Source organism: Lithobates pipiens, unplaced genomic scaffold, assembly GCF_037356315.1.
Source record: "Lithobates pipiens isolate NorthernLeopardFrog02 unplaced genomic scaffold, aLitPip1_a1.2 Scaffold_28, whole genome shotgun sequence".
Taxonomy (NCBI): Eukaryota; Metazoa; Chordata; class Amphibia; order Anura; family Ranidae; genus Lithobates; species Lithobates pipiens.
This window is the reverse complement of record NW_027507789.1, coordinates 220661502-220675322: the sequence shown is the minus strand read 5'-3', so window position 1 is coordinate 220675322 and position 13821 is coordinate 220661502. Positions and strand designations below refer to the sequence as shown.

General features: G+C 45.6%; 1 protein-coding gene across 11 annotated transcripts in view; it reads right to left on the bottom strand.

The window, feature by feature from the left end:
* The window catches only part of BCAS1 (brain enriched myelin associated protein 1), a 129247-nt gene that overhangs the window by 71688 nt on the left and 43738 nt on the right, over nucleotides 1-13821 (bottom strand). For all 11 annotated transcript variants that reach the window (XM_077460557.1, XM_077460555.1, XM_077460563.1 and 8 more), the window contains exon 5: nucleotides 7939-8085. In XM_077460557.1, coding sequence (XP_077316683.1) covers nucleotides 7939-8085 — 147 coding nt within the window. The remainder of the gene's footprint in view (nucleotides 1-7938; nucleotides 8086-13821) is intronic.

Below are 13821 nucleotides of genomic sequence, written 5' to 3'. Positions count from 1 at the left end.
CCAGAACTACACGGGAGGAGCTTGTGAATGATCTCAAGGCAGTTTGGGACCCCAGTCACCAAGCAAACCATTGGTAACGCAATACGCCTCCATGGATTGCAATCCTGCAGCGCCTGCACGGTCCCTTTTCGCAAGAAGACACATGTACAGGCCGGTCTGAAGTTTGCCAATGAACATCTAAATGACTCAGAGAAGAATCGGGAGAAAGTGCTGCGGTCAGATGAGACCAAAATTGATCTCTTTGGCATTAACTTGACTTGCCGTGTTTGAAGGAAAAAAAGTGCTGACTTTGACCCTAAGAACACCATCCCTACAGTGAAGCACGGAGGTGGAAACATGATGCTTTGGGGTTGTTTCTCTGCTAAAGGTACAGGCCAACTTTGCCGCATTGAGGGGCCAATGGACGGGGCCATGTATTGTAAAATTTTGGATGAGAACCTTCTTCCCTCAGCCAGAACACTGAAGATGGGTGGTGGACGGGTCTTCCAGCATGACAATGACCCAAAACATATACCGCCAAGGCAACAAAGGAGTGGCTCAAGAGGAAACACCTTAAGGTCAAGAAGTAGCCTAGCCAGTCTCCATACCTTAATCCCATAGAAAATGTATGGAGGGAGCTGAAACTTAAGCCCCGTACACACGAGAGGACTTATGTCCGACAGACTTCCGAAGGAGTTCTGCCGGAGTTCTGCCGGAGTTCCGACAGAGTTCTCACGGACTTTTTGACTGAGCGGGCTTGGCCACACACAATCACACTAAACTCCGACGGATTCGAACGTGATGACGTACGACTGGACTCGAATAAGGAAGTTCATAGCCAGTAGCCAATAGCTGCCCTAGCGTCGGTTTTAGTCCGTCGGAATAGCATACACACAAGCGAATTTTTCGAAGGGACCGGGTCCGGCGGAGTTCCGTCGGGAAAATTTGAAGCATGTTCCATATTCTAAAGTCCGTCAGACTTTGGTAAATCAAAAGTCCGTTGCAGCCCACACACGATCGAATAGTCTGACGGAATCAGTCCGTCGGACTTTGGATGTTGAAAAGTCCGCTCGTGTGTACGCGGCATTAGAGTTGTCAAGAGACAGCCAAGAAACCTTAAGGATTTCGAGAAGATCTGTAGAGAAGAGAGGACCAAAAATCCCTCCTGAGATGTGCAAACCTGGTCACCAACCACAAGAAACGTCTGACCTCTGTGATCGCCAACAAGGGTTTCTCCACCAAGTACTAAGTCATGTTTTGCTTCCAGATCAAATACTTATTTTACTCACTGAACTGCAACTCAGATTATAACATTTGTATCGTGTTTTTTTCTGGATTTTTGGTTGATATTCTGTCTCTATCATATAAAATACACCTATGGTAACAATCATAGACCCTTCATTTCTTTGTAAGTGGGCAAACCTACACAATCTGCAGGGGATCAAATCATTATATCCCCCAACCCCCTGTAGCTAGAAGTGTTTACCAACTTTATAGCCTAAGGGAGGCCAAAAATTCCTTCCACACATTTTTTCTACACAGGAAAAGATCATCAAAAAAAAAAAAAGAGATGAATTTATTTTAATATTTTTTTCTTGGTTGGAGTAGTAGATGGCTAAAAACAGTACTGGGACAGGTTTGTCAACAATGTGGAACGGCGCCCCCTTTCTGCACTGCTGAAGCGTGCTGTAGAATGGGTCTTACTGCCCCTTGTCCATTCTTTGTCCCCTTGCTCCACTGTGCACAGGGCAGCTGCCCCTCTTGCCCAACCCTTGTCCCAGGCCCTAGTTAAAAAAAACCTTGTCTACCATTGTTTCCCCATTGAGAGAGATTTGCCATCACTTCCTGTCCTGTGGACACAACAGGAAGTGAAAGAAAGCCCCTTCTTGGGCAGACAACAAGCTCAGATGAGGAAGGAGGAGCGCCCGGTGTCCGAAGTAATATGACTCTTGATGGAAGAATACAATATTTTTTTTAAAAGCCTAAAAACACATGTTGGGCCAACGCGTTTCAGAGGAATTACCTACCTCCCTTCTTCAGGGCTCTTGGTACATGTTTTGGACAAAGGTGGGCTCCAAAGTGGGTTCTAGAGAAAGGGTGGGATGCCCACATGGCAGTACCGGAACTGGGTCATCAAGGGCAAGGATCCAGAATTGCACCCCTTTCCCTCACTATTAACACATGCCATAGAATGGGTGTGCCACCTTTGCGTCTATTCTCCTTGCTCATCTGCCCCAAGGGCAGCTGCCCCTCCTGCCCACCCATTTTCCCGCCTCTGCCACACGGTGACCAGCGACAACCAAGGCTTTGCGCAAAGAGCTTGCTCACTGCTAACTCCCAGCGTAGGGACTGGGCACAGCTTTCGGTCTCTGGTTATGGCAGCCAATCACAGCCAATCGTAGTGGTCACACGATGGGGAAATCCACCACCCTCCCCGGGCATAAAAGCCCCAGTTGAAGGGACGCAGGGGCTGGGCGGGAAAAAGTTAACCTTTTTTTTTTTATTAGAAATTCAACTATATTAACAATAATAGTGACATAAAAATAACAAAAACAACAAAAACAGGAAACAACTATATAAACAAAACATACAAGAAAAACACAAAAATACAAAAATAAAAGGTTGATGACGTTCTTGTTTCAGAATGGATGTGCCCAGCAGCTGGTGATTGCTGGCACAGACACACCAACCAACCCGTCGTGCCAGCACCAATGGGCGTTGCATTGTTTCTCCAACCCATAAACAAACACATATGGTAAACCTATGAGGAACTATTTTCGGCCTTATCACACACCCGATAACTCCTGTTAACACAAATTCTTTTTCTCATGATGTTTATGGTGCAAACAGTATTTTCCGCCTTTGTATCAATAAGTCCCACATAGTCCAACAAAGTCATCAAGCAAATCGATTAATTACCGAGCAATCAAATAACACAGCATGAGCAAACTGCAGGAGCTGTAAATTTCAATGCATTATCTGTTTTGTAACGTTTCTACTGAACTACGTCTTCTGAGAAAAACAAACATTTTGGAGAGCTGCCCAACAGGGCACCGATTTTCAACTTCTCAATCTCATGGACGCTATATTACCAAAAGTATCGGGACGCCTGCCTTTACACGCACATGAACTTTAATGGCATCCCAAGTCTTAGTCTGTAGGGTTCAATTTTGAGTTGGCTCCGCCCTTTGCAGCTATAACAGCTTCAACTCTTCTGGGAAGGCCGTCCACAAGGTTTAGGAGGGTGTCTATGGGAATGTTTGACCATTCTTCCAGAAGAGAACTTGTCAGGTCAGGCACGAGAAGGTTTGGCTCGCAGTCTCCACTCTAATTCATCCCAAAGGTGTTCTATCGGGTTGAGGTCAGGGCTCTGTGCAGGCCAGTCAAGTTCCTCCACCCCAAACTCGCTCATCCATGTCTTTATGGGCCTTGCTTTGTGGACTGGTGCTCAGTCATGTTGGAACAGGAAGGGGCCGTCCCCAAACTGTCCCCACAAAGTTGGGAGCATGAAATTGTTCAAAATGTCTGACACCTTAAGAGTTCCCTTCACTGGAACTAAGGGGCCAAGCCCAACCCCTGAAAAACAACCCCACACCATAATCCCCCCCTCCACCAAATGATTTGGACCAGTGCACAAAGCAAGGTCCATAAAGACAGAGATGAGCAAGTTTGGGGTGGAGGAACTTGACTGTCCTGACCTCAACCCGATAGAACACCTTTGGGGTGAATTAGAGTGCAGACTACGAGCCAGGGCTTCTCGTCCAACATCAGTGCCTGACCTCACAAATGCTCTTCTGGAAGAATGGTCAAACATTCCCATAGACACACTCCTAAACCTTGTAGGATGGTCTTCCCAGAATAGTTGAAGCTGTTATAGCTGCAAAGGGCGGAGCCAACTCAATATTGAACCCTATGGACTAAGACTGGGATGCCATTAAAGTTCATGTGCGTGTAAAGGCAGGGGCGTCCCAATACTTTTGGTAATAGAGTGTAATCATTTTGTCTATCCTAAATTTTGAAAATTTTTGGAAATATTCCATCCAGATCTATCGCCTAAAAACGGGAAATATATAGATGGACAAAACGTTTTTTTTTCCCCTCTGTTTTGGTTAATATTTCCATGATAATTTACGCAATAAAATTTTGGCAAAAGTTTTCCCCAATAATCCGGTACAAGAATGGAGATTTGAAAAGGAAATTTGTAAACCAGTGGATTTTTTTTTTTTTGGCATGCCAGTTTTTCAACACTGTCAAAAAAAAAATTGTACTTTGACATTACAACTTTCTGTGTTCATGTTTTATAAATTTTCAGTAAAAAAATTTCAGCAAAATCGAGAGCCAAAATGGACATGGACAAGAAGCCACCGTTTGCCTTCAAAACTTGCAGACCAAACAGTGGTAACTCCAAACCGTGGCTTCTTGCTCAGAAGGTCTGTGGCAGCTTACAAAGGCTATCTCTAGATTGCAGACTTTAAAGACTAGCTTTTCAGGATATTCGAAGAAAAAAAAAATGTATTCTCAAAAATAAATAAATGCCACTGTATGAAGAAAAAAAGTCAGCTTACAGATGACATCAGACTGCAGGATCTGAAGAAAACTCCTATATGGTCCTTCTCGATGTTTCCTTCAAGTATGAGATTATCAGGGAAACATTTTGCCAAAATTTTATTCTGTAAATTATCCTGGAAAAATTTGGCAAAACAGAGAAAAAAAAATATTTTTTTTTTTGCTTTTTTACAAAAGCAAAATATATATTTTTTTTTTTTATATCTGTTTATGAAGGATTAGACCTTTTATAAATAAGTACCCAAAACAACATAACAAATGTTAGATTGCAAACTTTGGAGGCTATCTATGACCAGTTAGGGTGAGGTTAGTCTTGGATTGCAAGCTCTGAAGGCTAGCTAAGACCAAGCAGAGTACAGTTAGCCTTTGACTGAAAGACAAAGGCTGGCTACAACCTGGATAGCGTAAGGGTAGCCCTGGATTGCAAGCTCTGAAGGCTAACTAAGACCAAGTAAGGTACAATTCGACTTTTCTTAATAGGTACAACAAGCAAAATAACAGTTGGCTATTGTTAGATTGCAAACTTTGAAGGCTATCTACAACCATGTAGGGAGAGGGCTAACCCCAGATTGTAAGCTTGGAAGGCTAGCTAGGACCAAGAAAGCTACATTTAGCCTTAGATTGCAAGCTTTGTGGGATAGCTATGACCATGTAGACAACAGCTACCCTTAGATTGTTAACTTTCAGGCTTGCTAAGACCTAGTATGGACTTTTCTAAATAAGTATAGTAAACAACATAACAAAGAACATTTGGCTATCATTAGACTTAAACTTTAAAGGCTAGCTATCATCAGGTAGGGTAAAATTAGCTCCTGATCAAGCAGGGTACAGTCACCATTTAACTGTGTAGGGCAAGCCTTGGATTGCAAGCTTTGAAGGCTAACTAAGACAAAGCAAAGAACAGTTATCCCTTGACCGCAAGTTTTGTAGACTAGCTATGTTGGTGAAGAGTACAGTTACCCTTAGATTGCATGTTTTTGTGGGCTAGCTAAGACCAAGTAGATACAATTATTCTCTGATGGCAAGTTTTGTAGGCTAGGTAAGACCAACTAGGGTACAGTCAGCCCTGAACTTCAAATTAGGTAGGCTAGCTAAAACCATGTAGACACAGGCAGTCTCTGATTGCAAGTTTTGCAGGCTAGCTAAGTCCAAGTAGGGTTAAAGGGTACAGTCAGCCTTGGACTGCAGGTTGTGTAGGCTAGCTAAGACCTAGTAGAGTAGAGATAGTCTTTGACTGAAGGTTTTGTAGGCTACCTACGAACCAATGAGGGTACAGTCAGCCTTGGACTGAAGGTTTTGCAGATTAGTTTAGACTACGTAGGGTACAGATAGTCTTTGACTGCAAGTTTTGGAGGCTAGCTAAGACCAAATAGGGTACAGATATTCTTTGAAAGTTTTGTAGGCTACCTAAGACCAAGGAGGGCACAGTCAGCCTTGGACTGAAGGTTTGCAGATTAGTTTAGACCACGTAGGGTACAGATAGTCTTTGACTGCAGGTTTTGTAGGCTAGCTAAGACCAAGGAGGGTACAGTCAGCTTTGGACTGAAAGTTTTATAGACTAGTTTAGATCACGTAGGGTACAAATAGTCTTTGACTGCAGGCTTTGTAGGCTAGCTAAGACCAAGGAGGGTACAGTCAGCTTTGGACTGAAAGTTTTATAGACTAGTTTAGATCACGTAGGGTACAAATAGTCTTTGACTGCAGGCTTTGTAGGCTAGCTAAGACCAAGGAGGGTACAGACAGTCTTTGCAAGTTTTGTAGGCTAGCTAAGACCAAGTAGGGTGCACTCTGCCTTGGACTGCAGATTCTGTAGGCTAGCTAAGACCTGGTAGGGTACAGATAGTCTTTGACTGCAAGTTTTCAAGGCTAGCTAAGACCTGGTAGGGTACAGATAGTCTTTGACTGCAAGTTTTCAAGGCTAGCTAAGACCACATAGGGTACAGATAGTCTCTGACTGCAAGTTTTCAAGGCTAGGTAAGGCCACATAGGGTACAGATAGTCTCTGACTGCAAGTTTTCAAGGATAGCTAAGACCACATAGAGTACAGATAGTCTCTGACTGCAAGTTTTTTCAGGCTAGCTAAGACCAAAGAGGGTACAGTCAGCCTTGGAATGCAAGTTCTGTAGGTTAGCAAAGACCAAGGAGGGTACAGTCAGCCTTGGACTGAAGGTTTTGCAGATTAGTTTAGACCACGTAAGGTACAAATAGTCTTTGACTGCAGGCTTTGTAGGCTAGCTAAGACCAAGGAGGGTACAGACAGTCTTTGCAAGTTTTGTAGGCTAGCTAAGACCAAGTAGGGTGCACTCTGCCTTGGACTGCAGATTCTGTAGGCTAGCTAAGACCTGGTAGGGTACAGATAGTCTTTGACTGCAAGTTTTCAAGGCTAGGTAAGACCACATAGAGTACAGATAGTCTCTGACTGCAAGTTTTCAAGGCTAGCTAAGACCACATAGGGTACAGATAGTCTCTGACTGCAAGTTTTTTCAGGCTAGCTAAGACCAAAGAGGGTACAGTCAGCCTTGGAATGCAAGTTATTTAGGTTAGCAAAGACCAAGGAGGGTACAGTCAGCCTTGGACTGAAGGTTTTGCAGATTAGTTTAGACTACATAGGGTACAGATAGTCTTTGACTGCAAGTTTTGGAGGCTAGCTAAGACCACATAGGGTACAGATAGTCTTTGACTGCAGGTTTTGTAGGCTATCTAAGACCACATAGGGTACAGATAGTCTTTAAATGAAGGTTTTGTAGGCTACCTAAGACCAAGGAGGGTACAGTCAGCCTTGGACTGAAGGTTTTGCAGATTAGTTTAGACCACGTAGGGTACAGATAGTCTTTGACTGCAGGTTTTGTAGGCTAGCTAAGAACAAGGAGGGTACAGTCAGCTTTTGACTGAAAGTTTTATAGACTAGTTTAGATTACGTAGGGTACAGATAGTCTTTGACTGAAGGCTTTGTAGGCTAGCTAAGACCAAGGAGGGTACAGACAGTCTTGGAATGCAAGTTCTGTAGGTTAGCAAAGACCAAGTAGGGTGCACTCAGCCTTGGACTGCAGATTCCTTAGGCTAGCTAAGACCTGGTAGAGTAAAGATAGTCTTTGACTGCAAGTTTTCAAGGCTAGCTAAGACCACATAGGGTACAGATAGTCTCTGACTGCAAGTTCTGTAGGTTAGCTAAGACCAAGTAGGGTACAGTCAGCCTTGGAATGGCAGTTCTGTAGGTTGGCAAAGACCAAGTAGGGTTCAGTCAGCCTTTAACTGCAAGCCTTGTAGGCTAGCTACCCCCATGTACGATACGATGACCCTTAGATTGAAAGCAAGGCAGTGGCTACAATTCTTCACCAAGCATCCTTCGAAAAAGTTTTTGGTTAAAATATTACTTAAGTCTTGGGGACTTACCAAGGTTTTGAAGAAGCTCATGACTGGATGGATCTCTGGCTGTGGGCTAGTTTGGGTGGCTTCTGTGCTGGTCTCCGGGCCAACTGGCACGCCTGCAGGCTCCGAGCTTTGCCCGTCCACAGCTGCTTGATTGCCTTTGTCTACGTTCTGAACGACAGAGAAAAAAGATCCTGTTTATTTAGCTGTCTGCAGTGCGAGCTCTGCGCTCCCTCTGTGCCTCATTCCTCTCTCACAATCCTAATTCTTGTCATTCTCCAGCCCACACCAACAGAACAATCGCCCATTGACAGCCCATTGTTATCCGGACTCGCTGTGTCCCTGCACTAATAGATGGCCACTTTGCAAGTGCTCAAGAGTAACATTTTGTGCTCCGCCGCGGAGAGAAGAGCTCCAAAAACAAACCCCCTTTTCTTCCCCTCGGTTGTGAGATGGGACACGTGTCCGTGTTATTGGGTCAGCCTCTATCAATGGCCGATTATCTGCACTCAATGCCATGTTCTTCTCCAAAGCCTTGCACCCGCATTACAAGAGTGACAAGAGTGAGGACCAGCGCCGGCCACACAGGAGAGAGCGGGCTGCAGCTGCTGGGGGGACTACAAGTCCCAGGGTGCTCTGACTCCAGCAGTGCAGAGTATTTCAGGACAGGAGAGTTATAGTGGAAGGAGCAGAGTCCTCCAGCAGTGCAGAGTATTTCAGGAGAGGAGAGTTATAGAGGAAGGAGCAGAGTCCTCCAGCAGAGCAGAGTATTTCAGGAAAGGAGAGTTATAGAGGAAGGAGCAGAGTCCTCCAGCAGAGCAGAGTATTTCAGGAGAGGAGAGTTATAGAGGAAGGAGCAGAGTCCTCCAGCAGTGCAGAGCATTTCAGGAGAGGAGAGTTATATAGGAAGGAGCAGAGTCCTTCAGCTGTGCAGAGTATTTCAGGAGAGGAGAGTTATAGAGGAAGGAGCAGAGTCCTCCAGCAGTGCAGAGTATTTCAGGAGAGGAGAGTTATAGAGGAAGGAGCAGAGTTCTCCAGCAGAGCAGAGTATTTCAGGAGAGGAGAGTTATAGAGGAAGGAGCAGAGTCCTCCAGCAGTGCAGAGTATTTCAGGAGAGGAGAGTTATAGAGGAAGGAGCAGAGTCCTCCAGCAGTGCAGAGTATTTCAGGAGAGGAGAGTTATAGAGGAAGGAGCAGAGTTCTCCAGCAGAGCAGAGTATTTCAGGAGAGGAGAGTTATAGAGGAAGGAGCAGAGTTCTCCAGCAGAGCAGAGTATTTCAGGAGAGGAAAGTTATAGAGGAAGGAGCAGAGTCCCCCAGCAGAGCAGAGTATTTCAGGAGAGGAAAGTTATAGAGTAAGGAGCAGAGTCCTCCAGCAGATCAGCGTATTTCAGTAAAGGAGAGTTATAGAGGAAGGAGCAGAGTCCTCCAGCAGTAGAGAGTATTTCAGGAGAGGAGAGTTATAGAGGAAGGAGCAGAGTCCTCCAGCAGAGCAGAGTATTTCAGGAGAGGAGAGTTATAGAGGAAGGAGCAGAGTCCTCCAGCAGTAGAGAGTATTTCAGGAGAGGAGAGTTATAGAGGAAGGAGCAGAGTCTTCCAGCAGTGCAGAGTATTTCAGGAGAGGAGAGTGTTAGAGGAAAGAGCAGAGTCCTCAAGCAGAGCAGAGTATTTCAGGAGAGGAGATGTGTCATTATGAATACACACGGAATGGACCTGTAAAGGTTTCTTCTCCTTTGGTAAGGTTGGAGGTTGTGGTCACAGAACAGACACTCCATACATGTACGTCCTGACATGTGACATGCGTTGGGTAGAAAAGTTTTCCGTGTTTTATGTCCCATACACAGGAGGAATCTGCCAGATGTCGGATTTATGAGAAACGACCATAAAACGCCATTATCGCCATAAACTGTACAAACAAGAAGAGCTTCACTAATCCTCGGCGAGCCTTCACCGATGACGGGGGATTGTGTGCATTTGGATTACAGCGCTCACACATCATCACTCCCCTCCCATGTGCATAAAGTAGACCTATCCAGCCATCTTTTTTTTTACGTGGCCCCTCACCTGTACATGGCGACGCGGATGGGAGGGGCCGATATATCGTCACATAAAAATAAAAAAACACTTAAAGCCCCACTCCACCTCCCTGGAGGAGCCGGACAGAGCCATTGTCAGCTTTAATATCACTCTGGCTTGCTCTTCATTGGCCCATCATGTCCATTGCTCCAATCACATCTCTCATCAGATTTATCTTCTATCTCCCATCGGAGTACCCAGCTCTCTGCTCTCCCCGTGACAGCTGTGTGTGAGGTAGTCTCGCTTCTCCCGCTGCAATATCAGTTACAGAGCTGAGACGTTCAAACCATTCGATTTGCACCTTGAGTCATGGAAATCAGAATAATCGGGAGACTTCTGAGGTCATTCAGAATTTATTGATTCATGCCCCCCCACCCCCTCCACCCCCAACATACCTTGTTATTAGGGATGCACCGAGATATCGGCCGCCAAATATTATCGGCTGAATATAGGGCTATCGGCGTTTTGCCGACAGAACAAGGAAGGTGCCGATAACGGGCACCAAAAATTATCAGCCGAAAATGAATTCATATTCATGAAATTTATAAAAAAAAAAAAAAAAAAAGACAAAAATAATACAATTATCCACTTCACCCCCTTCCTGCCCAGGACACTTTTCAGCTTTCAGCGCTGTCACACTTTGAATGACAATTACACTGTCATGCTACATATTTTTTTTTTTTTGACAAATAGAGATTTCTTTTGGGGGCATTTAATCCCCACCGGGGGGTTTTATTTTTCGCTAAACAAACAAAAAAAAAGACCCAAAAAATTAAAAAAAAAAGTTTCTTAGTTTCTGTTACAAAAAGTTGTTAATAAGTCATTTTTCTTCTCCACTGACGGGCACTGATGGGCTGCACTCTTGGCACTGATAAGGAGGTACTGATATGTGGCATTGATGGGCACCAATAGGCAGCAATAATGGACACTGATGGGCACTGATAAGGAGGTACTGATATGTGGCATTGATGGGCACCAATAGGCAGCACTGATAGGCAGCAATAATGCACACTGACGGGCACTGATGGGCTGCACTCATGGCACTGATAAGGTGGCACTGATGGGCACTGATAAGGAGGTACTGATATGTGGCATCAATGGGCACCAATAGGCAGCAATAATGGACACTGATGGGCACTGATAAGGAGGTACTGATATGTGGCATTGATGGGCACCAATAGGCAGCACTGATAGGCAGCAATAATGCACACTGACGGGCACTGATGGGCTGCACTCATGGCACTGATAAGGTGGCACTGATGGGCACTGATAAGGAGGTACTGATATGTGGCATCAATGGGCACCAATAGGCAGCAATAATGGACACTGATGGGCACTGATAAGGAGGTACTGATATGTGGCATTGATGGTCACCAATAGGCAGCAATAATGGACACTGATGGGCACTGATAAGGAGGTACTGATATGTGGCATTGATGGGCACCAATAGGCAGCAATAATGGACACTGATGGGCACTGATAAGGAGGTACTGATATGTGGCATTGATGGTCACCAATAGGCAGCACTGATAGGCAGCAATAATGCACACTGACGGACACTGATGAGGTGGCACTGTTGGACGGCACTAATATGTTGCACTGATGGGCACTGATACACTGCATTGATGGAGCTGCACTAATGGGCACTGATAGACGGCACTGATGGGCAGGCACTGATATGTGGCATTGATTGGGCACTGATAGGTGCCAATGATGGACACCGATAGGTGGCACTGATAAGGCGACACTGAAATGTTGAACTGATGGACACTGATATGTTGCACTGATACATAGTTACATTGGGGGGTTATTTGCAAAAGGCAAATACACTTTGCACTGAAAGTGCGCTTAGAAATGCAGTCGCTCTAAATCTAAGGGGAAGATCTGAAATGAGGGGAAGCTCTGCTGATTTTATCATCCAATCATGTGCAACCTAAAATGCTGTTTTTTTAATTTTCCTTCTGCCCCCCTCAGATCTACAGCGACTGCTCTTCCAAGTGTACTTGCAGTGCAAAGTGGATTTTCCTTTTCTAAATAACCCCCAATGTAACTATGTATCAGTGCAGAATATCAGTGTCACCTTATCAGTGCCCATCATTGCCACCTATCAGTGCCGCCTATCAATGCCCAAACAATGCCACATATCAGTGCCTCCTCATCAGTGCCCATTAGTGCAGCTCTATCAGTGCAGTAAATAACCCCCATAGTTACATAGTAGGTGAGGTTGACAAAAAGACACAAGACCATCAAGTCCAACCTATGTGTGTGATTATATGTCAGTATTACATTTTATATCCCTGTATGTTGCAGTCGTTCAGGTGCTTATCTAATAGTTTTTTGAAACGTTCGATGCCCCCCGCTGATACCACCGCCTGTGGAAGGGAATTCCACATCCTTGCTGCTCTTACAGTAAAGAACCCTCTACGTAGTTTTACGGTTAAACCTCTTTTCTTGATCATACATCACGGGACACAGGAGCTTCATTACATAGTGGGTTATATAGGCACCTCTGGTGATTGGACACTGGTTGACCCTAATTAAGGAGAATTCCTCCCCTATATAACCCCTCCCATCCGGGAGGCACCTCAGTTTTTTCGCCAGTGTCTGGTCGATGGTCACGTAAAACTTAGCTCTATGCGGGTCCCGGCGAGGGCCGAAGGGCTACAACAAACCGGATCCATACCTCGGGCCGATATTTGACTCCCAAGATGGTATGGTACCCGGGCCTCGTTTGCCGAAGACACGAGGTTTTGCCTGTAAGTCCTCTCCATTGGAAGACTGGACTCTGGGACAACCAGACTTGGGGTACTGTTGACTCAGGGCGCCCGTAAGTTTCTGGCAGAGTTTTTTACAAGGCCCAGGTAGGAGGATCTTTTCGTAAGAACCCCAGATACGCCTGAAGGTTGGCTAACAATACCCGCCGTGATGGGTGAAGGCTGGAATTGGTCTGAACACAGCAATTCCTGCGGCGGGGAACAGGTAGGGGAAGTCATCCTATATATTTAATATATGAATGGATTTCTTCACTGTGAGTAGTTGTATGTCTTACCTGGTTTCCACCACTAGATGGAGTAAGAGCAGCCTGATGCATACTTACATGCCTTTCAATACTAACACGCTCAGTGAAGTGCCTGGTTCTCCAGCTCTCACGTCTCCTTGCAGTCCCTGCCACAATAAAGGTAAAAAAGGGGTCCCACGCAGATCAGGGGGTCCCAGGTCACTCCTTTTGGGTTCTCCTCCCCCCCCCCGGATCCCGCGGTCCTCGTGCACGCGCGCGGGCGCGTGCACGCGCGCCGGGCGCGCTCCCGGCCTATTGGGGAAAGGGGGGGGGGTGTGGTTGCCAGCTGTGCACAATCAGGTGCTCTATGCTGTAATGCAGGCGCCAAAACGGCCGATTTAAAAGCCCAGAGCGTCAGGGGACTGTAAGGTGAGGCACAGGAGCTGTGGGCTGTAAGCATCCGTGGGATTGGATCCAGGCAAACCCTAAGACACCTACTCGGCATCATATTGTGCAGTTAAGCTAATATTGATTTATTGTGAGACTTTAAGCACAAATAAGTGATTGCATTTTACATTAGTAACTCTGCTTTGTAGCTCAGTACTATGTCTCCTCGTAAGAGGGTTTCAGGGGCAGGTAACAAAAGCACTGGCAGGTCACCGCCTAGGTCCATTTCAAAAGTGCATGCAGATTACCATCCCCCTCTGCAAGAGTGGAGCCTGCATCTCAAGACGAGTCAGTGCCCCTTTCAGGCTTTGCAGCCTCTCCTAATGTCGCAGCCCCGGTATATGTCACTGAGGACTCTCTTAGGGCTACATTGGAGAGTTTTGAAGGG